Here is a 24510-nt window from a genome sequence, read left to right on the forward strand (position 1 = left end):
AGTGGGGCGGGGTCGCAGCTCCAGCCCCGCCGCGGGTCCCCTGCCCGCGGGGGTGTGGTGATGTTGCATCTGGCGACGTGAAGCTCCCGCATCTGGTTCTTGCGCTTGCCGACCTTTCTACACTGAAGTTCGGGCTGATTTTTATTATGTTAATCCAAGGTAGTTTATATCCTGCGTTGTGAACATTAAAAATATTAAGCAGGAGTTCCCATCGTGGCGCAGTGGTTAACAAATCTGACTAGGAACCATGAGGTTGCGGGTTCGATCCCTGGCCTCGCTCAGTGGGTTAAGGATCCGGCGTTGTCGTGAGCTGTGGTGTAGGTCGCAGACGCGGCTCGGATCCTGCGTTGCTGTGGCTGTGGGGTAGGCTGGCAGCGACAGCTCCGATGAAACCCCTCACCTGGGAACCTCCATATGCCACGGAAGCGGCCCAAGGAAAGGCAAAAAGACAAAAAAATATATATATATATTAAGCACTATTTTTTAAAATATTCTTTCCCTTGAGGTTTATTGCAGCCTATTGGGTATAGTTCCTCATGCTGCACAGGAGGACGTGTTGTTTATCCCTTTTTTTTTTTTTTTTTTGCTTTTTAGGGACGCGCCCGCAGCATATGGAGGTTCCCAGGCTAGGGGTCGAACTGGAGCTGTAGCTGCCGGCCTGAACCACAGCCACCACATCTTCAACCTACACCACAGCTCATAGCAACACCCGATCCTTAACCCATTTAGCAGGGCCAGGGATCGAACCCGTGTCCTCATGGATGCAGGTTGCAGATGAGGCTTGGATCCCTCATTGCTGTGGCTCTGGTGTAGGCTGGCGGCTACAGCTCCGATTAGACCCCGAGCCTGGGAACCTCCATATGCCGCGGGTGTGGCCTAGAAAAGGCAAAACAAACAAAAAAAAACCCAAACAGGTTTTCTACTTTGATCTATTAATGAAGTTCTACTGATAGAGCTGCTCGGAGGGACCCCATCTGTGAACTGCAAGGATTCTTGCCTGGTTTCCCTGTGTGATGCCTCTGTGTCCAGGCCTGGGGTGCAGGGGTGGGGAGGCGGTGCCCCAGGGGCTCAGAGCAGCGTCTCTGCGTGAGAGCACAGCCCTGCCCCAGCTGGACAAGACCCCCGGGGCTGGAGCAGGTGTGGCAGCAGGGCCGTGCCAGGACCTGGTCTGGGCAGGAAAGCCCTCTGACTGCTGTCTGCAGAGCGCCTGGAGCTGGAGGGTGGGCCCCGGAGGCTGGCGCTGTCCTCGCCGGGAGAAGGGAGGTGGTGGAGACAGTGGGAGGACAGGTCTGGGAGGTTGGGGGGGGGGGCAGAATGATGGGACCTCTGAATGGATGGAATGTAGGGGTGGCCCAAGGTCTCTGGTGCACACCTGGCAATGGTGCTATTTCTGCACTGGGCTGCATGGAGGGAGAGCTGGGCGGGGCCCCAAAGGTTACCCTCTCTGCCTCCCCAGCCTTCACCAGGACCCCCAGACCCCCAGCCACAACGCTGTGGACTTGGCCCTCCAAGGCGGAGCTGCACGGGGTGGCTGTCGGGCTGAGTTCTCGCTGTCCTCACCCAGCAGCTGCCCAGGTGGAGGAAGTTCTCCTGCCTCAGGCGGGCGGCCTCCCCACGGTGAGGGTTGACCCAGGGCCAGGGCCATGGGATGGGGCAAGATGAGAAGGCCCCTGGTCCCACCGCCAGGGAGCTAGGTTGCAGGGCCCATCACTACAGGCATGGTCTGTGGTCCGGTGTCCCTGGGCCAGGCCGCCCCGGGTGATCGCGGTGGGGGTGGGGGAGCTATGTGGAAGGCGTCTGCTGGCAGGGGCTACAGCTGTCCCATGTCACCCCTGCACAGGATCACCTGCCCCCCAAGCAGGGCAGGCAGGCTGCCTGGGGTGGGGCACAGGTTTGAGGCTAGGTGCAGGCAGGCCAGCCGTGGGAACAGGTGGTGATCTGAATGGCAGGCGGGGGTGTGTGGGGGCAGGGGATTTGGCTCAGGCGGAGGGGCTGGGAGGGAGGGGGGCCTGGCTGTGGCATTGGGGCTCAGGTTGTGGGGCCCACGAGGGTGTGAATGTGCAGAAAGCTTCGAGAGGGTTCGGCCCTGCGCAGGACGTGAGTCTCCGGCCCAGGGGACCTGAGAGGGCCCTCGCTGGGGAAGCTGTGCCAGGTCAGACACCTGCCCTCTTGATGACCCCAGAGTTAGGTCTCCGGGGCAGCCGGACCGTAACAGTTGGGCACTGCCACGAGGGCCAGGCCCTTTGCCTCTCACCCACCTACTGCCCACATCTCTTGCCCCAGGTCCTCGTCCTGAGTCTGAGGGACCTCCCTGGCCCAGTAGGGTCCCCACCCGCAGCTCTGTCTCCAGGCCCCTCCCCACGTTCTTTGGGGTTGGCCAACCTTGGCCTTTGTACGTGCGCCCCTCTTCCTTGGCCGGCCAGCTGCAGCCCACCTTTCCTCCCTGCTCAGCTGCCCCTTCCTCTGGGAAGCCTGCTCTGAAAAGGAAGCAAGGAACAGGCTTAGCGAGCCCCGTGGCATCTGTCCAGGGGCTGTGGCTGCACCCCACTTCCTGGGCCCTGCCACATGGCTGCTGTCGAGGGGCTCTTCCTGGGGCCACCCCTTCTCCATGAGCCCGTTTGCAAGTGGCCACTCATGGGTGGGCAGCCTGACTTGAGGGGGCCGGGGGCCTGGCACGGTCCCGTCCGCGAGGTCCCACAGAGTGAGAAGAGCTGCTGAAGTGGCCTGGTCCTTCTGTTACCCCAGTCCTTGCTTTTCTATCCTCACCTTTCCAGTAGCTTAAAATTGTAATCACAGGAGTTCCCATTTCGGCGCAGCGGAAACGAATCCGACCAGAACCCACGAGGTTGCAGGTTCAATCCCTGGCCTCGCTTGCTCAGTGGATTAAGGATCTGGCATTGCTGTGAGCTGTGGTGTAGGTCACAGACGCGGCTCGGCTTGGGTTCTGCGTTGCTGTGGCTGTGGTGTAGGCTGACAGCTACAGCTCTGATTCAACCCCTAGCCTGGGAATCTCCATGTGCCGTGAGTGTGGCCCTAAAAAGCAGAAAAAAAAAAATTGTAATCGATTACGTGCAGTTTAAAAACTAGAACCAGCACTGATTTTAGGTGTGCAAGTTTTTCCGTAGCTTTTTTTTTTTTTTTTTTTTTAGGGCCCCACACTCAGCATATGGAAGTTCCCAGGCTGGGGTTGAATCGGAGCTGTAGCCGCTGGCCTACGCCAGAGCCACAGCCACGCCAGATCTGAGCCGCATCTGCAACCTACACCACAGCTCACGGCAGTGCCGGATCCTTAACCCACTGAGGGAGGCCAGGGATCAAACCTGCGTCTTCATGGATGCTAGTCAGTTTTGTTTCCGCTGAGCCACAATGGGACCTCCTTGCGCATTTGCTTTTGGCTTCCTGCGGCGCCACGAGGCAGAGCTGATGGCACCCTGGCAGTGCCAGCCCTGACAGTCTCCCCAGGGGGCAGGCAGTGACAGGCTGTGCCTGGGAGGCTGATCCTGTCAGCAGTAGGGTTGGTGGTGCGGACGCTGCAAAGAGGTGTGCCAGGGCCTGGACAGTTATTGGCAGGTGGACAGATTGGAAGGTGGTGCCACCAGCACTTGCGGGTCTGGCTGTGGGGTGAGGTCACGGGGTGCTGGCCTGAGCCACCATGGGGTAGATGGTGCCTCCACAGGGCTGGGAAAACACGTGTGTCCCAGGACAATCCTGGTGGAGATTTGCTGAGCGGGGGAGCAGCAGCTGGATGTGTCATCTTTGGGGTCAGAGGGTGGAGGGTATCTTTGAGTCAGGATGGGGCAAGGTGACCCAGAGGTGCACATGGGTGGAGAGGGCCCCCAGCCCAGGGCAGGCAGGATGGGGGAGGGGGGGGCTTGGCAGAGGAGGCCCCACCTTCCCTCCTCACTCAGGGTGCTGGCTCCAGAGGTCGCCAGGGGGCACAGACCGGTGGGTATCTCCTGCAGGGAATGAGTGACCATGACTTCAAGGCCAGGAAAGCCACATGCACAAGCAGCCAGGAGTGCGCTCTGCGGGTGGCCAGGGGCGGAGGCCCGGGAACTGTGGGCTGCGGTGGGCGCCTGGATGCAGGCTGGTGGCCAGGCAGTCCGGCGGGAGTGAGCGGGGTCAGGCGACCGGGAGTTAGGGGCTGGAACGGTGGGGGCGGTGCACGACCTGAGCATGCGCCTGGTCGGCCTGGCCCTGCGCTTCGATCAGTTGAAGCCCCGCCCCGGCCGGCAAGCCCCGCCTCCCGGCTCCTCCTCCAGGCTGCGGCTCTGGCCGGGGCAGTGCGGTGCGGGGCTGGGCTCTGCTTGGCGGCAGCGACGCCGCCCTCAGCCCCGGCGGGGACATGGACCCCTCGCGAGCCATCCAGCATGAGATCAGCTCCCTCAAAGGTGCGGGCCAGGATGGGGACTGAGCGGGGGCATGGGAGGCGTACCGGGCAGTGACCTCTGGCACGGCGATGCCCCCACAGGGCAGTGGTCGGGCTCTGCCGCCCCGAGGGCAGCCTTGCGGGTGGGGACCTGGAGCCGCAGGAGATCCCAGGCCTATACCCCTCAAAGACTGGTGCAGGGTCCGCCCGGGGCTGGCGGGGTAGGGGGTGGGGGGACTCCAGACGCAGCCCTGCAGCCCTGCAGCCCTGCAGCCCTGCAGCGAGTGTCGGGGGGCGGGGCGGGCGGCTGCGGCGAGTGGGGGCGGGGCAGGGAGGAGGTGGGAGCGGGCCTCTGCTGCGGGTCTGGTAGGCACTTTCTCTCCTCTCTACTCGCCTGAGTCCCCGCCCCGCTTGCCGGCCTGCCCCGCAGCGTCCGAGGGGACAAGGGAGGGCCTTGGGGAATCACTGCGGGGAGGCGCCAGGAGGGCTGGCCCTGGGCAAGTCCACACTGCGGTTCTTTGTTCTGGGACGAGGGGGGCCTGGGGGCTGCCCGAGGGCCCCGACTGGTTGCCCTGGAGACCTGGAGGGGCCTGGAATGGGGGCGGAGGGGGCCCCCTGCCTGCCCGCCCCGGCTGACCCTGTGCTGAATCAGCAACTGCGGCTGCGGTTTCCGCAGGGTGGGGGAGGGCAGAAAGGGCCGTTCTCCCAGCCCTGGGACCTGGGGGACGCCCCTGCCCGGGCACGAGGAGGGATGTTGGGCAGAGGGAGGTATCCAGGGGCGGGCACGGCGGGCCGGGCCGGAACTTTCTGCTGCTGGCTCGTCCCTGCTCCTCCCCTCCCCCCCCGCCAGGGCAGGGCTGGTGGGAGGGAGGGGGATTCCCCACCGCGCCCCGCCCCCTTCTCGGCGTCCCCAGTTGCGGTCCTTCTTCTCGGCGTCCTCAGTTGCGGTCCTCGGCCGCCGGGGAAGGCGCGGAGAGTGATGGGCTGAGGGGTCTGGCCAGAGACTCGTGCAAGCGTGGCTGGGAGGGGGCAAGAGCATAGGTCTAAGTGTTTGGGGGCCCTGGACGTGGCTTGGAATTATTTGGGGAGGGGGACATGCTTTGCCGTTGGTTTGATGGGAGGCTTGGGGGTTGGGGAGGTTAAGTCAGGGGATCAGGTGTTGGGATGTACGGGGTGGCGGGGAGGGAGAGGTCAGTGTGCGGCTGTGCAGTGGGCGGGGGGGGGGGGCTGAGGGACAGGCCAGCCGTGGGCCTTCCGTGGGCACAGGGCTGGGCCAGGCCACTGGCCTGAAACCACGGCTGGTGCTGGTTCCCGCCGGGCCGCCAGGCTGAGGAGGCGTGGCCGCTGCCTCACTCCCGCGCCTGCCGGGCCTCTTCCCGCTGGAGTCCCGCGGGGCTGGCTCCCTTCCCGCCCGGCTGGCTGGAGGGGCGGGTGCAGGGAGAGCGGCGCCGCAGGGAGCTGGCGGGCCGGGCAGTGGGGACAGTTGGCTGTGCCTGCACTTTCCCCCCGCCACAACTCCGCGTGTGTCTGCGTGCGTGTGCGCGCGTGTTGGGAGCTGGCCCTGCAGCGCCATGGTAACGGCCTCACAAACCCGCCCCCACGCGCTGCCTGTTGGCCGCCTGCCCATCGGCGCCTCCCACCTCGGGATCCCCCCCCCCCCGCCCTATTTATAACCAGTTCCGGGATGGGTGTGTCAGCTCCGAGGAGGGGGAGAGCGGGGCGACTGTGGGTGGGTGCTGCACAGAGTGGGAGGATGGGGGACGGGGGGGACGGGGTGGGGGGGGAGAAGGACCTCCGTGGTTGGAGCCTCACTTACTCTTAGGGGGGCCCTGGGGGGTGACTGCTGGGTGTGGCCCATTCAGGCTCCAGGGTCCTCAGGTGGAACCTGCAGCCCCTCTTCCAGGCTGCTCGGGCCCCCTTTCACCTGGGCCCACTGCTCCTCTAGTGCTCAGCTCCTCTGGGTCTGTCCAGCTGGCCCACAAGAGGCCCTCAGGCTGTCCAGGGTGGGGTGTCTCTTGGCGGCAGGGGCACCAGGCCTGGGGTGGCAGAGACGTGGTGACTTTGATTCCCTGCAGCAGCTGAGAGGTTCTGGCCTCCGACAGCTGGCCTGACGTGGTGGTGGGTGGAGGCCCCACTCAGCCCCCAACTTGTGCCCTGCTCTGGGCTGACTCCTTGTTCTTGGCCCGCTGTGATCTGGCCTGGCATGGCAAGTGTTAAATTGGGCGGCGGATATCTGGGGCTGGCCTTTGGTGGTGGAGGCTCTGTCCCCTTGCCTGCTGGATGGACAGTAGTGTCTGCAGCCCGCCTGTCCGTGTGCTGTAGCAGCTGCCCCAGCCATTCCCCTCTGCCCCCCCAGACCCCAGCTCTCCTCCCTCAGATCTCGAGTGCCCTCCCCCCCCCATAGCCCGGCACCCCCTTCAGGTCCTTGTGAATCCGTGAGGCCCAGGTCCACAAGCCCGAGTTGGGTCCTTGACCTGAGGACCCTCCTCCCTCTGCTCTGCCCTTCTGCCACCTTTTGGAGTCTTGGTCCTTGGCGACTCCTGGGCCCCCTCCCCAGTCTTAGGAACCCCAAGGAGGTGTTTAGGAACTGATGTCATTTCTGACGCGGAGCTCTGGGTCTGGGAGGGGAGGGGGGCTGCCTTGGGGGTGGCCGTCGCTGCGAGCGAGGTGCCCCCCATTCTACCAGGGGCCCCCCCCGCTGGCCGCGGGTGGGAGGGGCCGCCCTTGCTGCTGAGTCAGAGGGGGCCGGCCTGGGCGTCCTGGCGGGAGGGCCAGCCGGCGGGGCGGGAGCCTCGCGCAAGCGGTGGGCAGGCGGCAGTGCCGGCAGGATCACCAGCCCGCCCGCCCGGGAGCCAGGCGCCCGACCCACCAGCCCGGAGCCGGCGTCCTTGAGCTCAGTGCCACTGCCTGCCTGCCCCGCCGGCCACCGCTGCACCCTGTGCCCAGAGCGCCTCCTTGGCCTCCTTCCTGTGCCCCGCCCGCCGCCCTCCTCCCGACTCACCGGCTCCCAGCAGCCATGGTGGCCGGCATGCTCATGCCCCTGGACCAGCTGCGGGCTATTTACGAGGTCCTTTTCCGCGAGGGTGTGATGGTGGCCAAGAAGGACCGGCGGCCCCGCAGCCTGCACCCCCACGTGCCCGGCGTCAGCAACCTGCACGTCATGCGCGCCATGGCCTCCCTGCGGGCACGGGGCTTGGTGCGAGAGACCTTCGCCTGGCGCCACTTTTACTGGTACCTCACCAACGAGGGCATCGCCCACCTGCGCCAGTACCTGCACCTGCCTCCAGAGATCGTGCCCGCCTCTCTGCAGCGAGTGCGCCGCCCTGTCGCCATGGTGATGCCCGCGCGCCGCCCCCCCCACGTGCAGGCCGTGCAGGGCCCTCTGGGCTGCCCACCCAAGCGAGGGCCACTGCCAGCTGAGGACCCTGCCCGGGAGGAGCGGTGGGTCTACCGCCGGAAGAAGCCTGAGGAGGGGGCACCTGAGCCCCCTGTGGTGCCCGCCACCACCCCAGGGACCCTGGCGAGGCCTGGCCCGGAGCCTGCCCCAGCCACAGGTAGCTGTGCCCTGGCCCCAGCATGGGGGATGGGAGGGGGTGCCGAGGTCTGAGCCTGGTGGGCTTGGGTGTGGGCAGCAAGTGTGTAAAAGCTTTGCTGCCGCCAGCAGGTGGCGTGCTCTTTGCCTCGGCGTTGGGCCACGTGGCTCCTCCCAGCTTGAGGACCTTGGGGTGGCCAGGCCAAGGAAGAGCTGGCGGGTTGCTGCCAGCCCATCCCTGGGCACACCCTGGGGCTAGGGGTGGGGCTTGCAGTGCCTGGACTGGCAGGGCCAGCTGTTAGCACAGACCTGTCCTGCACCCTCTGCCCAGCACTGCCCTCGTCCCTGTGCCCTGCTCAGCCTTCTCCCCGCCCCAGGGACCTGCCTGCCCTGAGGCCCTCTTTGCATGCGGTGGGGGCAGCAGGGCAGGTGCTGGGTCGGGCAGGGCATAGCTGTGCCCCAACAATGTGGGTCATGGCCTGACCTTGCTGAGCTGTTAGTTTGTCCACTGGGGAGGGACACCTGCCCCCGTGGTTGTGTGGCACAGATGTGATACTGTGACTGTGTGCTTGGTGGGTTTGGGGTTGGCAGTGGCGTAGCGGGCAGCCTTGGGAGGGAGGGAGAAGAGCAGACCCCCACGTAGGACCATCCGCCACTGGGCCAGAGGCCAGGGCGTGGTGGGTGCTGGGCCCAGCCTGAGGCCTAGACAGAGCCTTTCCAGTGGGAGCGGGATCCCAGAACACGGAGCAGGTCCTGTGGTCCCAGGGGTGGCCAGCCGCCCCCTCACCACGCCCCTGCAATGGGGGGGGTCCCTCTGTGCCTAAGCTCTTGCCCTGCAGGAGCTGGGGGGCTTTGCTTCTGGGCTCGCTGGCCTTGGTGTCCACTTGGGCAGCCCAGCCCCCAGCACAGGCAGGCTCGGCTCCTGCTGCCTTCCGTGTCTCCCTACCTGGGGAGGAGCTTGGCCTCTGAGGGGTGGACAGGGGGCCTGGGGTGAGGCCAGCAGGGTGGGTGGGAGTTGGCTAGGTGAATGAATGGGCGTCAGGGGACCCAGTGCAGGTGCTGAACGGGAGCCCCAGCTCTGGCCTGGCTCGGGCTGGCCTGGCTGGGGCCAAGCCCCGGGGAGCCCGCCTGGGAGGACAGGTGAAGTCATGGGCTCCAGGGGTGGCCTCTGCAGCGCCTGCCTGGGGGTGACTGTGTCTCCCACAAGACAGTGGTGCTTGGCTGGGCACTCACAGCTCTGGCTAGAGGCTGGGGGCTGGTGTCGGCTGGGCCCGCTTCCTGCCTTGGCCTCGCTAGTGCCCAGCCCCTGCCCGACTCTGGCAGACCAGCCCCCTCCCCCTTCCCGGGTGGGGGGTGTGGCGAGCACCGGCCCCTCCCTCCTCTTCTCTCCTTCCTTCCTTGTCTGGGGCCAGGCCTGGTGGCTGGGCCGGCAGTTGGCCGCAGGCCAGGAGGGGGACTGGGTGTGGCCGCAGTGGGCAGAGGGGAGGGCACCCCTGGCCCTGACGGAGGTGACTCAGTCTTCCCTTCCCGGCCGCAGCCGCTGGTGGCAGCTCAGAGTTTCCAACAGGAAATGAGCTCCAGCTCCAGGCTGAGTCAGGGCTGGCGGGCGTGGGCTCCCTTCCCCTCTGTCCTCCGGGGCTGAGCACGGGACCCGATCACCACTCTGGGCACAGGAGGACGCCCAGGGTGCCTTGGGTGCTGGGTGTGGCACAGGGCCACATGCTTGTCTGCAGGGGTGGTCACGGCTCCACACGGCGCAGGCTAGGCGGCTTCTCAGAATTTGAAGATTTACCCAGCAAGGGGCCACACAGCCCCTTCTTGCCCCTCCAGTTGGGCTGAGAAGGGCCGGGTCGGCAGCGCGGGGGCTGGCTGCACTGCTCGCTGGCGTGGCCTCCCCCCACCCCACCCCAGGGCCGCCACCGGCCGTGCCTGCTGTGCCTCACTCCCCCTCCACCGCGTGGGACTCTGTGCCCTGGTGCTCTGCTCTTGCACGTGGGAAGAGGTCCACTTGCTTGTTTGGCCACATACCAGCCAGACCCAGGGCAGAGTCCCTGGCCGGGAGTCCCCAGCATCTGGGGGCAGTCAGGGAGGGGTCCTTCGAGGCGATGCCAACTGACGAGGACGGGGGTTGGCCAAGAGCTGCCCCTCAGGAGGGAGGGAGGCAGGCCGGGCGGCAGGAGAACTCGGGGCTCCTTGTGTGATGAAGAACTGGAGGGACGGGCTTGTCCGGGCCTGTACGTGTGACCTTCCTTTACGTTACAAACAGTACCACCTTGCCTGGCTCAAAATTCGGAAGGACTGATGCTCTCGTAGACGAGAGGTGCCAGCTGAGCGCCCGCCTCGGGAGTGTGCCAACGCGCTGCTCACCGCCCCACCCCACCCCCCGTTTTATCCGTCAGATGCAGTGGCCCCCAGGGGCTTGCTTCTCCTGACCCCGCTGTGCACCTCTGTGCCCACGCCGCTTGTCCTGGGGACAGGGTCAGGTGCAGAGTGGCCATGCGGTGCCCTCTGTGCACTGGGACGTGTGGGTCCTGTCTGCTCCCTGTGAGCCCCAGCTTTGTGTCTGCCTTGTCTTTGCGCAGGCTCTGAACCTCTGGCAGGTTGTTTTCCTTGGCCCCCACCCCCCCGTGAGGAAGTTCCTGGGCCAGGGATCGAACCCGAGCCACAGCGGTGACAACGTCTGGCAGGTTTCCTAAGCAGGGTACCTCAGGATCCAGGTGTGCCTTTGCCCGGGGCCTGCGGCCGCTGGGCAGGACAGCGCCTGGAGGAGTGCCGGGCTGGACACGGCGAAGAGATGTCACGTTTGCCAGGGCTGGAGGCCCGGGGGCTGCGACGGAGCTGGTTGTGGGAGTGCCAGGCACGGGAGGGCCTGGGCAAGGGGGTGTCCAGGAGGGGCAGGGTGGGCTGGCCGGGAGGCGCGGTAGTGGCCTCGCTGGCTGCCCCCGAGGGCTCGGGGATTGCAGGCGGGCTGGTCTGACCCGTCGGTCCGCCAGGCTTGGGCTCTGCTCGGCCTGCTGACTAAGGGGCGGCCGCGAGGAGGAGTCGCTCCCAGAGCTGGGTGGGGAGGCCAGGGCTCCAGCCCTCCCCCTGCCTCCCACCCTTCCCCTCCTTCCTGCTTTCCCTCCCTTGCCTCTCTGTCGCCTCTGGGAACGGCCTGGCCCCTGGTCGGCAGCCATGGACAGGTACAGCATGGAGGAGCTGATTCAGCTGGGCCAAGGTAGGGCCGGCCGGGCAGGGGGCTGGGGCCCTGAGAGGCAGGCCTTGGGGATGTGGGGCTGAGCACAGCTCCCGCTCAGAGATGCCCGGGGTGTGTCTGACGTGGGTGGAGGCATCTGGGAGCCGTAGGTCCGCCCCGTGGGGTGGCAGAGCTCTGCCCGTCCCCCTCGAGGGGCACTGGGCACTCGGTCCCCAGGAGCTGCTTCTCCTCCTGGCTGTTGAGTCACGGACTCTTTGGAGGAGGAGCCCAGCCCCAGCCTCAACCCCCAGAGCTGGCCGCTGCAGAGGAGTCTCCAGAATTGAGTATCTGAAGCACAGGCGGATGGGCAGGAGGCTTGGGTGGGCCTGGCCCTCCCTCCCCCTTCCCCCTCGTCGTCCCCACCCCGGCGGTCAGCGGCCCAGCGCTTTGCTGTGTCTTGCTGCAGGCGGACTGCCGGCTGACGTCACAGCCTGTGTGTGACGGAGGGTTAGCTTCTCACTCCTTCGGGGCCGCGGTCTCCTCCTCTGTAGGATGCAGCAGGAGTACAGGGCTTACTTCCCAGCGCTCTGCGAGAATGAAGAGGGAACGGTGCCTGACACACGGCAGGTGCTGCAAAATGCGATATACCGGGGAGCTCCCGGTGTGGTTCGGCGGGTAACGAACCCGACGTAGTGTCGGTGAGGATTCAGGTCCGATCCCTGGCCCTGCTCAGTGCGTTAGGGATCCGCTGTTGCCATGAGCTATGTGCAGGCTGGCAGCTGCAGTTCCGACTTGACCCCTAGCCTGGAAACTTCCATATGACATGGGTGCGACCATAAAAAGACAAAGCAAACACACACAAACAACTAGCGGGATAAACATAAAGGGATGTAAAAACCCTAAATGGCAATTCTCTGTCTGTAGGGCCCGAGGGGGTCCAGGCCACTGGAGGAGGGGGCGGGAATCGTGACCCTCCCCACGTCCTGTTTCCTGAGGACACAGGGGCCCGGGGCAGTCCAGGATGTGACGTGGGCCTGACTGGGGTTCTGGGGGGGGGGAGGCCCGGCCTGAGTGGGGGGGGGGGGCGCCTGGGTCTCGGGGCCGAGGTTGACTTTGGGGAGGCTGTCCCATCCCTCGAGGCCGGGCATTGCGTTCGGTGACTTGTACGGGGACCCCTTGCCCCAGCCGCCTTTCCAAGCGCCCCCTACTCCTTCCACACCCCGTAGGGCGAGCAGGGTGGGGCTGCATCCCTTCACGCAGGGCCACCAGCCCCTGCGGTCTGAGTGCCAGTGCTCGGCCTTGGTGCGAGGTGGACGCTGTCACCTGGAGGCTCCTTATTATTAGAATTGCCCATGGGAGCCCAGGGGGTGGTGGTGGTGGGTGGCGCCACCCAGGCAGACTGGGCTCCAGCGCAGGCCGTGGGTCCCGGTGCCCTCGCTCTGCACGTCATGTTCTAAGTCTGGACAAATGACGGGCCTTGCTTACCCTCCTGGGATATTTATATCCCCCGGGCCCCCTGCCCACCCCCCTCCCCCACGGACACAGGCAGTGCTGCTGACAGCGGACAGCCGTGCCCTCCTCCACGGCACCGCCGCTGCCACCGCTCGGGCTCGCTGCCGCCTCCACCTCCAAGGGGCCTGTGACCCTCCCCACACCCCGCACCCACTCCCTGTCGGCCGAGGGCTCCTGCCGCTGCCCCCATGAAGATTGTGCCTGGTAGGTGGGGCAGCCTCTGACAGCTTGTGAGAGCCCAGCTGGGGCTGGGGACAAGGGCCCTGTCCTTGTGTCCTTCTCCCCTCCCCTCCGCTGTCCCACAGGGGGGCTTCGGGACTCTTGGCCGCTGGTCTTTGAGAGGGGTTGGGTCAGCTGTGAGCGCAGAGGCCCGTGTGGGCTGGGGCACCTGGCAGCTGTCACCAGGGGGCACCCTTGGAGGCAGAACGGGGTGCTTGGGCACCACGGTCACCGTCCTGGTGGGGGTGGCGTGGGGGGACGGAGCTGAGGCCGCCCAGGGCCCAGGCTGTGCTGGGGGGGCTGCGGTTTGGCCGTCTTCCCCGCAGGCGCCTCCTCCTGGCGGGGGGGCCGCGGGCAAGCAGGGGTTAAGGCTCCCGCTAACCTTGAGCGTGACAGCTCTGCTCAGGGACAGCTGAGCCGGCGCCGCCGCCGCGGGAGGGTGGGGAGCGCGAGCCGCCGAGGGCGGAGGGAGCGGGGCGGGCGGGAGCGCAGTTGGTGCAGCGGTGCGGCGGCGGCGGCGGGCTGGCCTCCGGGGCGCCGGGCAGGCCGAGTGGTGGGGCGTGTGGCAGGCGGGGCGGTCCCTGGCCGCCGGCTCCCCGCGGCCTCCACGCCTGGCGGGAGGGGGCTGCCCGGCCCGCGCGCAGTCGGAAGGCAGCTCTGCCTGCCCGGCCTGCACGCGAGCGGCCCCGGAGCCATGGAGCCCTCGGGCAGCCTGTTTCCTTCCCTGGTGGTTGTGGGCCACGTTGTCACCTTGGCTGCTGTGTGGCACTGGCGCAGGGGCCGCCGGCGGGTGCAGGATGAGCAAGGTAAGGCCACTGATGGCTAGCGCCTGGGGCTGCAGTCACTGGCCGCCACCCAAGTCAGGGGGCCTAGGGCGGGGCGGGCAAGGGGCCGCCTCCCTCCCGCCCCTGCATTTCCCTGTGCCCGCCCTTCCTGTCCCCAGTCCAGAACCTGCACGTGGTCTGAAAACCCCGTTGCCCCTGCCCCCAGCCTCCCACCCTGAGCCAAAGACCCTGCCGGCTTCCCGGAGGCAGGGCCCCAAGCACCCTACTGGGCAGGGGGTGAAGGGGAGGCTGGGGGGCTGCTCTGGACAGTGGGGGCAGAGTGGGCCACGTGGGCAGCATAGGAGCGGCCAGTCCAGTCCGGAAGGGCGACCCCTTCCTAGCTCTCAGGACAGGGTGAGCACAGGTGACTGTCAACACAGAAACCGCCCCTGGCAGGTGCAGGGCTGGTGTCCTGGGCTGCGTCTTGGGAGAGCTCCCGGCGGCACCGAGGTGGGCGGGGCCTGGGCAGGGCCTCTCGGCCTCGTGGAAGGTCAGGCTTCACAGCTGTGAGGCAGGTGCCTGAGTGCCCTTGGCGAGGGCCTGGGAACACCTCGGGACAAGCCGCCAGCCTGTGCTCTGCCCTCCTCCTGCTCAGATCACCCACCCACTCTGGGCTAGAGCCCTTGGAGACTGGTGGGGCCTGCCTATACTCCAGGGAACGAGCTGGAGCGGGTGGTGGCATGGGGATCAAGGTTCTGGACACCGGAATGCCCCTTCCCCCACCACCGGGGACAGGCAGGCTGTGTCCAGGCCTGCTCAGGGCATACAGTAGGGTGGGGGGCTTGCCCTCAGTGGGGCTGCCTAGGTCTTAGCCTGGGCGCCGGCCTGCCGGATGGAGGTCTGAGTCAGGATGGGGCTTCTGGACTCCAGGCGTGGTTTGGGGGCTGGGGAGCAGCTGGTGACTCAGCTGCAGGGCTGGTTAGTGAAAACGCTCCCGCCAGGGCTGCACCCCCCCCCCCCATTTGGCTTCCCTTCCTCGGCCTGCTTTTGTCCCCTGTCCCCACGTGGGGAGGGGTTCCCTGTCAGCCGCTGGCCTGGCCTGCCCCTTGCCCCTGGTGCCCTCTGGGGCTTTGGCGCCTCCTGTTCTCGGCTGTTCTCAGCCCCCCCCTCCCCCCGTGCTCCTTGCGCGCCCCCGGCCTCTCCTGGGAATCCTGCTGGGGGCGTCGTCCCGGGGAACGGCGGTCCGGGCTGTTCCCAGGCCTCTTTGTCCTGGAGGGCAGCCTCTCCCTGCCCCCGGTTCTCCAGGCCAAGCCGAGTCCTCCCCTCCAAGCAGGGGCGCGGCTTCCAGGCCCACATTGGGCGGGGCGCCCTCGGGGCAGGTTCTCCGCGTCTGGCCAGGCGCCCGCGGCGGGGGAGGGCGTCGAGGGCAGAGCGGCCTGGCGGCGTGGGCTGAGGAGCAGACGGCACGGCCCTGTTTGCTGTCCTCGTGGGCGGGCGACCCCCGGCGCTCGGGCTCATGGCGGCTCCCGGCTCCCGGGGGGCGGGAGTAGCCTTCCCAGCGCAGGGGGTTGTGCTGGAGCGGCCCTGCTGGCTGGACGGGGGCTGCGAGCAGGCCCGCCGGGGCTACCTCTACCGGCAGCTGTGCTGCGTAGGTGGGTGCGGCTGCAGGGGCCGTGGCTCCGGAGGGGGCTCCCCTGGGGGGGTGGGAGCCGCCCGGGCTGGGCCGGGGGTGGCGCTCCTCCCAGGTACAGCCCCGCCCCCAGGCGTGTTCCGGAAACACCTGGGGAGGAAGGCGGGCTGAGGTCCCCTCTGCCCCTTTGTTCCCTCCGGAGAGGGGGGAGGGGGTAGTGGGCGGGGCCGGCTTGAGTTTTGGCCTCGGTTTCTGGGCTGCAGGGCAGAGAGGGAGGTGCCGAGGGCGGGGCTGCCCTGGGCGGGGGCGGGTACTCTTCTCCGCCGGGAGGCTTCCCATCCCAGGGTCGCGTTCGCTGGTGGTGGGACCTCCAGCCTTTGTTTGCACTTCTTTAAAGGGGCAGCGACTTTCTTCAGAGAGCTATGGGCAGCTCTAGGCGACACTGGACTGGAGGCAGAGGGACAGCTGCCCTGGGCAGGACGGGGGTCAGGCACCTGTGCAGGAGCAGCAGTGCTGGGCAGGCAGGGCCAGCTGAAGTGTGCCGCAGCACGGCCTGCTGGGGGCGCCAGGGCTGCCTGGGGAGGGGGGTTGTCTGTCGGTGCACGGGAGGGCCCACACTGGGAGGTGGGGGAGGAGGGTGAGCTCTGAGGCCCCCGGGCGGGGGGGAACCTCGGGAGTAAGAGGCCCCAGAGGCAGGAGGGACCCCAGGGGAGACCCCGACCTCGACCATGAGACAGCATCCTTGGAGGCTCCTTTCCGCACAGAGGAAGCTGGAGAAGGGGTTCGGGCGGGGGGGCTCACTTAAGTCTTGGACATCATGCCCTGGTGCTTCAAGTTTCCTGCTTCTCCTGGGTCCACTGCTGCACGCTCCCAGCTCATTCCCTGGGGCCTCTGGTGTCTGTGCCCCACAGCAAAGTGACGCCCCAACCCCTGCAGGCAGGGACCCCCCTCCCCTGCGACTGCTGGACGGCTCAGCCTGTATATGCAGCGGCTCCTGCTGGCGTGAGGGGTCCAATGAAGGGGGCTGGGGGAGGGCAGGTGGGTGTGCTGGGACGAGGCTTCCTGGGTATACCGCCCTGGGCGCTGGCCAGCCCAGCATCAGAGCTGGGGTTCCGGAGTGCCAGGGGAGCAGAGAGCTGTCTGGGGGGGGCGGGTCTCGTGGGGGTTGTTGAGAGCAAGGTCAGCGTCTGGGTTTGGGCCCCAGGGGTCTCTCCAGAGGTGGGCAGGGGGTCCGACATCTGGCAGAGCCTGTGAGTCAGCCTGTGCCCCTGGGGGGGGGGTGCAGCCAGCTCCCAGCTTGGGCACCCCTGAAGCCCATGGGGTTTGGGCGCCCTCCCGTGGCCATAGAGGGGCAGCAGGGATGGGGGTGGGTGAGCTTTTCCCGGAACGTGGCCTGCAGGCTGGGGGTGGGGGGGGCGGCTCACAGCTGGATCACATCAAGCCAGATTCTGACTGGAAACTCCTGTGGCTGGTGGTGCATTCTTTCCTGCAGTTCCCAGGCGGCCTGGGCAGCCGTGTCCAAGACCAGAGGGAGCCAGGCGCGCCCCTGTGCCCTTTGTCCCTCCACCTTTACAACCCAGAATAGCTGCTATCTGTGCGCCCCACCCAACTGCAAACAGCCCCCCACCCTCCTGCCCCCACCGCCCCAGGTGCGGCTTCCCCTCCTGTGAGTCACCATGCCTGGACCCCTCCCCGTGCCTGACTCACTGGCCCCCTCGCGGTGCCCCCCACTGGCCCCAGCGCCCCCTACCCCCAACGTGGGGCAGAGTTCCTGCAGCTCAGGGCTGGGCGGTCCTGCCTGGTGAGTCAGCGCTCAGCTATGTGCCCCCTCCTGCCCTGCCGTGCACGCTGCCCCCGGATGGGGCACGGCTCTGGGACCTGCCTGGTGGGCAGCTCGGGAAGGGCCAGCCCAGCACTAGACCTCGGGGCATAGCAGAGCCTAGAGCCTAGTGGGGGCAGGACAGGCTTAGGGCGTGTTGGCTTGTGAGGAGGGGTCATCTGGGGGCTTCAGGGCAAGGATGAGCAGCCGGCCCTCAAGCCAGGTGGCATTCAGCTCCGGGTCCTACTTAGAGCCCCTCCGGCAGGTGGGGTGGGCAGGCTGAGGCCCGGCCCAGGGCTCTCTGACCTGTGGGCTCCCTGGGCCCAGCCACACTCAGGCACCCCTCCCTGTGCCCGGGCCTTCTCCAGAGGGGCCACAGGGATGGCGTGTGGTTCTCTGCGGTCCTGGCACCAGTCTGTGTGCAGTGCAGGGTGCCAGGGCCCCTTGCACCCCGTCCCTCCAGGAGCTGCAGCAGGCCTGGCGGGTGCGGAAACCCCGGGGTTTCCTGTTTCTGGTGGCTGTGGGTGTGGCCGTGGGGGAGGGGTGCCTTCCTCCTTCCCGCGCCACGGGGACCTCCCTCTGGGGGGGGGGGCGGGGGGTGTGCGGGGCGGGGCAGGGCGGGGCGGGGACAGCGCCGGGGAGACCAGCAGCAGGGAGTGGCCACATCGACTCCGCTCGAAGCCGAGCTGAGCACGAGTGCGAGTGCTGAGCTGCCAGCTTCAGCGGCCTGTGCGGGGGGCACAGAGCGCGCAGCACCTGGGGGCTGAGGGACAGAGCGAGCGGCGAAGGGCGGGGCGGCAGCATGTCCCAGCACCGGCTCCGCGTGCCCGAGCCGGAGGGCCTGGGTCAGAAGAGAACTAGCTCCGAGGACAACCTCTACCTGGCTGTGCTCAGGGCTTCAGAGGGCAAGAAAGGTAGCTGGCACTCCTGTGGACAGGCCGGACGCGGGGCAGGGGGGACCCACGTTCTGAGGCAGGAGGCCTGGCCCCAGTAGCGGTGGGGCGCAGACCGAGGGTCTGGGTTTGGGAGGTACGGGGGCCATGGGCAGTGTGCTATGTCCTGGCCCAAGTGCAGAGTTGCCAGGGTGGAGGGTTGGGGCAGCCGGCGATGCCCAGCACAGGGAAGCTGCCAGTGGCCTCTGGGGCCTGGGAAAGGCCCGCTGCCCTGTTGGCAGGACAGAGCTCCCCCCTCGCCACATCCCTGCCCAGTCCTGGGTTCCAGCCTGGAACCTCTGCTCAACCCCAGAGGCGGCCTGCATGGGGGTGGGGCAGGCTGGGACCTGCGGCCCGGGCGCGGCTGCCAGCTCCAGGGAGTGGAGTGGCACCTTGCATCCCAGCCCTGCCCCTCCGGGGCCTGGCCGACTGGGGCCTGGGTCTCCGGGTGTCCTTCAGGCACCAGCCGCGGGGGCTGCAGGGTGGTCACCTCCGGAGGGCTCTTGGGGCTTCTGCCAGGCTCCAGGTCACCTGGCCTTGTTTCCTCCAGATGAGCGGGACCGTGTGCAGAAGAAAACCTTCACCAAGTGGGTCAACAAGCACCTCATTAAGGTTGGTGGGGGCGCGGGTGGGCGCGGGTGAGGGAGGGTGCCCTGGCCCTCCAGCCCCAACGCAGGCGCCGCGCCTTCTGCCACCCGCCTGCTCGCGGCCATCCCTGGCCGCCAGGGAGCTCCCCCTTCGCCTCTGAAACCTGCTCTTTTCTGTGCTCTTCGTCCTCCTCTGCGCCGCCTCCTGCCTCCTGTCTCTCTCCTCCTCCTCCTCCTCCTCGCCTCTCCCGGTCTCTCTGTAGCACTGGAGGGCAGAGGTAGGTACCTCCCGGGGGCTGGTGTGTTCTGGGGCCCCTCCCCCGCCTCTTGCCCTCCGGGGTCGGTGCCCGCCTGCCCCCCCCCCCCCGGGCCCGTGGGTGGCTCTGGAGACCTGCAGCCCGCCCGCCCTCCTGTCCTTCCAGGCCCAGAGGCACATCAGCGATCTGTATGAAGACCTCCGGGACGGCCACAACCTCATCTCCCTCCTGGAGGTGCTCTCGGGGGACAGCCTGGTAGGTGCTCGCCGTCCCCCCACTCCCGGCCGGCCTTCCTTCCTTGGGTCTGTCCCACGTGCCCCCTCCGCGTCCAGCCTGGCCTCGCCCCCACCGCACCTCCTGGTCCAGAGTGTCGCCCGGCCTGGAGCGGCCCTGCCCCCCCCACGCCGCGGCACACGGCCCTGCTGCCCTCCGTGCCGGAGCCTTGACAGTAACCTCGTGCTCTGCTCTGCTTTGGTTTCTCTGCTGCTTGGACTCTGAACTTTGACCTCTGCCCTTTACCCTTTGCCCTGCTCTGGCCGAGCAGCCAAGAGAGCGGGACGTAATCAGGAGCTCACGCCTGGTGAGTGGTGGTGCCCGCCGGCCCTGGCGGCACGTGGGCTCCCTGAGACCAGGAGCCCAGCTCACCGGGGCTGGCGGCCCGTCTGGCTCCTTCCCCCCCCGCCCCCAGCCCCCGTGCCTGGCGCTTGGGCAGGTGGAGGGCGCTGTATCTAGCTCCCTGCCATCTTGCCCGCTGTGGCCTGGGGCCGGGCCTGAGACCCGCCCGGGCTGCCGCTGCCAGGCAGGAGGACCCCTTTCCCCAAAGCCACGGGCCTCCGCCTGCAGCTTCCCGGCCATTGTCTCCTCCCCACCCCCGCCTTCCTTCCCGCAGCCTGGCCGCCGGACTTCCCAAGCACCCGCTGGGCCTGGCCTCTGGGCCCGTGGCCCGCTTTCCCAGCAGGGTGGGGGTGGGGGGTGGACTGGGGATGGGGAGGGGGCTGCTGCCCCCACGGGGGAAGATCCTCTGTCCAGCCGCCATAGACTCCTTGCGGGGTCCGAGGGCGGGTGGGAGCTGCAGCCGCGGGGCACATGGCGCGGTGCTGCGGGCATGCTGACCGGCTATGCCGCCCCCACAGCCCCGGGAGAAGGGGAGGATGCGCTTCCACAAGCTACAGAACGTCCAGATCGCCCTGGACTACCTCCGGCACCGCCAGGTGAGGCTGCCCCCCCCCCCCCCGCCGCCCCACCCGGCCGCAGGCCCCCGGGCCCCTTGCCCCGCGGCTCGTGGGCGGGACTGAGGACGGCCGGTTCCCGCAGGTGAAGCTGGTCAACATCAGGAATGACGACATTGCCGACGGCAACCCCAAGCTGACCCTCGGCCTGATCTGGACCATCATCCTGCACTTCCAGGTAGCGCGGCCGCCCTCGGACCCTCGCCACACCCCTCCCCGCTAGGCTGTGGCCTGGGAGCTGAGGCCTGTCCTGCCGCCTGTGCCCCAGCCCCCAGCTGATTGCACGGCCCGAAGGCCCAGGCCTCTCCCATCCCCTCTGGCCTGGCTGGGCAGGGCCCGCAGAGCCTCCCTGCACAGGAATGCATTCTCTGCTCCCGGGTGCAGCCTTCTGCCCCAGGGAAGGTTCTGGAGAGGCACCCGCCACACTGGCTGACTCACCCACACCCTGCCCAGCCGCACAGGAAGCCACAAATCTGAGAGCTGGGCAGGCTGAGCCTGGCTGGCACGGCAGCTGACTCACACAGGCGAGCAGGCCGACAGACAGACAGCTAGGGAGAGGCGGGCGGGGGAAGGGAGAGGCTGGCAGACCCAGGCCTGAAGGATGGGATGGCATGCAGGGCTGGGCCCGTTCTGTGGCCCTGCATGCCCAGCCCCCAGAGACCCAACCCTGGCCCGCGGCCAGAGAGGGGCTGACCCACCACCCCCCACCTCCACCCTTTGTGACAGCCTCATCTAGGCCTGGGGCTTCCGGCGGGGGCGAGCTCTGGGCCCCCTCTCCACCAGTGCGATTTGTGCACCCACCCTGGCAGCACTGGGGGCTCGGGGCGTGACATTCTCTGGTTGCTGCTGCCTCGAGTGGCCACAGAGGCGTGGCAGGCCCCAGCAGCTCCCTTGATGTGACGAGAGCCCCTGCGGGCCCCGCTCGGCCTCCGCTGGGTGGGCGGCCGTGGCTGAGCGGCTGCCTCCTGCCCGGCGTGTAGATCTCAGACATCCAGGTGAGCGGACAGTCCGAGGACATGACGGCCAAGGAGAAGCTGCTGCTGTGGTCGCAGCGCATGGTGGAGGGCTACCAGGGCCTGCGCTGTGACAACTTCACCTCCAGCTGGCGCGACGGCCGCCTCTTCAACGCCATCATCCACCGGCACAAGTATGCGGCCCGGGACCAGCGAGGGGCTTGTGGGTTGGGGACGCCCCTGCAGCCTCGCAGCTGGGCGACTTCAAACATGATGGGGCAAGGAATGTGACAAGAAGGCGCCTGCCGCTTTCGGGAAACTGCTGCCCGCAGGGCCAGGTCCCAGTGCCAGCCCGCCTCCCTGGGGGAGGGTGCGGGCAGGGAGGCCCAGCCCTACCCACAGCCTTCCTGGCTCTGGGGCTCTTCCCGAGGCACTGCCGGCCTCCTAGAGGCCGGGGAACTGTGGGCTGCTGGTTTTCCCAGCCGTGAGCATCTCCCCCATGTGGCTGCCCAAAGGGGCCTGGGCAGCTGGACCCTGGTGGGGTCCGCCCTCGGGGGACCTCAGCTCCCACCTAGGACCTGGGGTGTGGGGAGCCCAGGCCGACTGGCACCCCACCCTGGCCTGTGCCCTCTGTGGGACTTTGAGCTCCTGAGGGCAGGCCCAGCAGGCCCAGCACCTGCCCAAGGTGCCTGTGTGGGCAGGACGGGGCACGAGCGGGGCCGGGGTTTTTCCGGGGCCAGTGGCAGTTGCAGGGGTCCCCTGCGCTCGGGACCTGCTGTGGGTCTGCCGGCGTGCTGCCCTGCCCAGTGGGCCTCGGCACTGCTCCTGCGTCCCCGCCTGCCTGCCCCACCCACCCCGTTACCCGCAGGCCTATGCTCATCGACATGAACAAGGTGTATCGTCAGAGCAACCTGGAGAACCTGGACCAGGCCTTCTCTGTGGCGGAGCGGGACCTGGGGGTGACCCGGCTCCTGGACCCCGAGGGTACGTGCCTCGGCCCCTCGGCCCGCGCCTCTGCCCTGCAGCCCGCCAGGGCCCCACTCACCCCCCACCTCCCGCCCCGCCCCCGCAGATGTGGATGTCCCGCAGCCCGACGAGAAGTCCATCATCACCTACGTCTCGTCCTTGTACGACGCCATGCCCCGCGTGCCTGACGCGCAGGACGGGGTGAAGGCCAACGTGAGTGCCGGCCGGCAGGTCCTGGGCGGCATGGGGCAGCCGGGCCTCGGCAGCGCCTAACGGCCCCCCTCCTGCCCCCAGGAGCTGCAGCTGCGCTGGCAGGAGTACCGGGAGCTGGTGCTGCTGCTGCTGCAGTGGGTCCGGCAGCACACGGCCGCCTTTGAGGAGCGCCGCTTCCCCTCCAGCTTCGAGGAAGTCGAGGTGGGCTGAGTGCTCCGCCAGGGTCCCGCGCCGGCGGCAGCGGCGGCGGCGGCAGGGGCCCAGGCGTGGCTGCTGACGCCCCTCACGCCCACAGGTCCTGTGGTGCCAGTTCCTGAAGTTTAAGGAGACAGAGCTCCCAGCCAAGGAGGCGGACAAGAACCGGTCCAAGAGCATCTACCAGACCTTGGAGGTGAGGGGGCTGCCCAGGAGCTGGAGGCCTGTGGGCCCCGCCAGCAAACCTGGCCTCCCCACCGAGCGGGAACCAGGGCTGTTCCAGGTAGCGCAGGCTGGGGCCCAGGTGGCTTGCTGGCCCAGGCCTGAGAGCAGCCATGCCCACAGGGAGCGGTGCAAGCAGGCCAGCTCAAGATGCCCCCTGGCTACCACCCGCTGGACGTGGAGAAGGAGTGGGGCAAGCTGCACGTGGCCATCCTGGAGCGCGAGAAGCAGCTCCGGAGCGAGTTCGAGAGGTGGGCGGGCACTGGGGTGGGTGAGGCAGCTGGCGGGTGGGGCCCCGCCGTGGCAGGGAAGCCACCCAGGGTGAGTCACTGCCTAGGGAGGAAATCCCCCCCCCAGGCTGGGAAACCCACACTCAGGGCCAGCTCAGCTGTGGCCGAGGGCCGGCAGGGAGGCCGGGCGCCGGAGGGAGCTGCAGTCAGTGCCGGGGAGCCTGGCGGCCCGACCCCACTCACGGCGGGTCCCGTGGGCGCTCTGGGCTGCAGACTGGAGTGTCTTCAGCGGATCGTGAGCAAACTGCAGATGGAGGCCGGGCTGTGTGAGGAGCAGCTGAACCAGGCCGACGCCCTGCTGCAGTCGGTGAGGGGCGGGGCCCCGGGTGAGGGGAGGCGGGGAGGGAGGCGCCTGAACCACCACGCCCGCTCGGCCGCTCCTCCCTCCTGGTGAGCAGCCAGCTCTGACCGCTAGCTTTGGGCAGAGGTGGCTTCTGGGCATGAGGCCCACCTTGCTGCCTGGGGGATGTAGGGAGGCCTAGCGGGGGCAGGACTGTGGGCCTGGGCAGGAGCTCTCGGGGACAACTCTCCCGAGTTTCATGGAGGAGGACGAGCTGGGAGGCCTCTGGCTCCTGGGACCCGAGGAGGCCTTTGGACTTGATCCCGCTTCCCGCAGAGAGCCAGGCCCGGAGGAGAGGAGGCCGTGGGGGAGACCCGTGCAGGCAGGCGGGAGGCGGGGCTGGCCGGGCTCTGATTCGGGGGCGACCGCCTTCTAGGATGTGCGGCTGCTGGCAGCAGGCAAGGCGCCGCAGCGGGCCAGCGAGGTGGAGCGAGACCTGGACAAGGCGGACGGCATGATCCGGCTGCTCTTCAACGACGTGCAGACGCTCAAGGACGGGCGGCACCCGCAGGGCGAGCAGATGTACCGCAGGTGGGCCATGCCCCTCTCGGGGCTGCGGGGGCGGGTGGGGCAGCCCAGTCCCGCTGACCGTCCTGCTGCCCGCCCCGCCCGCAGGGTGTACCGCCTGCACGAACGCCTGGTGGCCATCCGCACTGAGTACAACCTGCGTCTCCGGGGCGCAGCGAGGCACCCGGAGCTGGAGGACTCCTCCCTGCGCTACCTTCAGGACCTGCTGGCCTGGGTGGAGGAGAACCAGCGCCGGGTGGATGGCGCTGAGTGGGGTGTGGACCTGCCCAGCGTGGAGGCACAGCTGGGCAGCCACCGTGGCCTGCACCAGTCCATCGAGGAGTTCCGGGCCAAGATAGAGCGGGCACGCGCCGACGAGGTGAGTGGGCACCTGTGGGGCGGGCAGCGGGCAGGGGCCAGGTCCTGGCACGGCACCCTCACCCCTCCTCGTCGCCCGCAGGGCCAGCTCTCCCCGGCCACCCGGGGCGCTTACCGAGACTGCCTGGGTCGGCTGGACCTGCAGTACGCCAAGCTGCTGGTGAGTGGGGGGCTGGCGGGGGGCGGGGGCGGCGGCGGGGGTGCAGCGGCTGACACAGCCCCCCGCCTGCCCACAGAACTCCTCCAAGGCCCGCCTCCGGTCCCTGGAGAGCCTGCATGGCTTTGTGGCGGCTGCCACCAAGGAGCTGATGTGGCTGAGCGAGAAGGAGGAAGAGGAGGTGGCCTTTGACTGGAGCGAGCGCAACGCCAACATGGCCGCCAAGAAGGAGGCCTATTCGGTGAGGCGGCCTCCGGCCTCCGC

General features: G+C 68.1%; 1 protein-coding gene across 17 annotated transcripts in view; it reads left to right on the top strand.

Annotated features, from left to right (window-relative positions):
- Positions 1-24510, top strand: part of PLEC (plectin) — a 57022-nt gene that overhangs the window by 15434 nt on the left and 17078 nt on the right. For 3 of the 17 annotated variants that reach the window (XM_047785444.1, XM_047785445.1, XM_047785454.1), the window contains 16 exons: positions 18503-18564; positions 18803-18817; positions 18962-19051; positions 19930-20007; positions 20111-20203; positions 21006-21172; positions 21847-21962; positions 22051-22157; positions 22239-22358; positions 22453-22548; positions 22698-22825; positions 23078-23171; positions 23581-23735; positions 23820-24090; positions 24172-24249; positions 24326-24487. In XM_047785444.1, coding sequence (XP_047641400.1) covers positions 18503-18564; positions 18803-18817; positions 18962-19051; positions 19930-20007; positions 20111-20203; positions 21006-21172; positions 21847-21962; positions 22051-22157; positions 22239-22358; positions 22453-22548; positions 22698-22825; positions 23078-23171; positions 23581-23735; positions 23820-24090; positions 24172-24249; positions 24326-24487 — 1832 coding nt within the window. Of the gene's footprint in view, positions 1-4275; positions 4392-7335; positions 7924-12623; positions 12793-13456; positions 13614-15014; positions 15224-17729; positions 17935-18502; positions 18565-18802; positions 18818-18961; positions 19052-19929; positions 20008-20110; positions 20204-21005; positions 21173-21846; positions 21963-22050; positions 22158-22238; positions 22359-22452; positions 22549-22697; positions 22826-23077; positions 23172-23580; positions 23736-23819; positions 24091-24171; positions 24250-24325; positions 24488-24510 lie in introns of those variants that run through there. The other 14 variants (XM_047785446.1, XM_047785455.1, XM_047785456.1 and 11 more) reach the window with 13 other exon arrangements.

The sequence above is a fragment of the Phacochoerus africanus genome, chromosome 6 (genome assembly GCF_016906955.1).
Source record: "Phacochoerus africanus isolate WHEZ1 chromosome 6, ROS_Pafr_v1, whole genome shotgun sequence".
Taxonomy (NCBI): domain Eukaryota; kingdom Metazoa; phylum Chordata; class Mammalia; order Artiodactyla; family Suidae; genus Phacochoerus; species Phacochoerus africanus.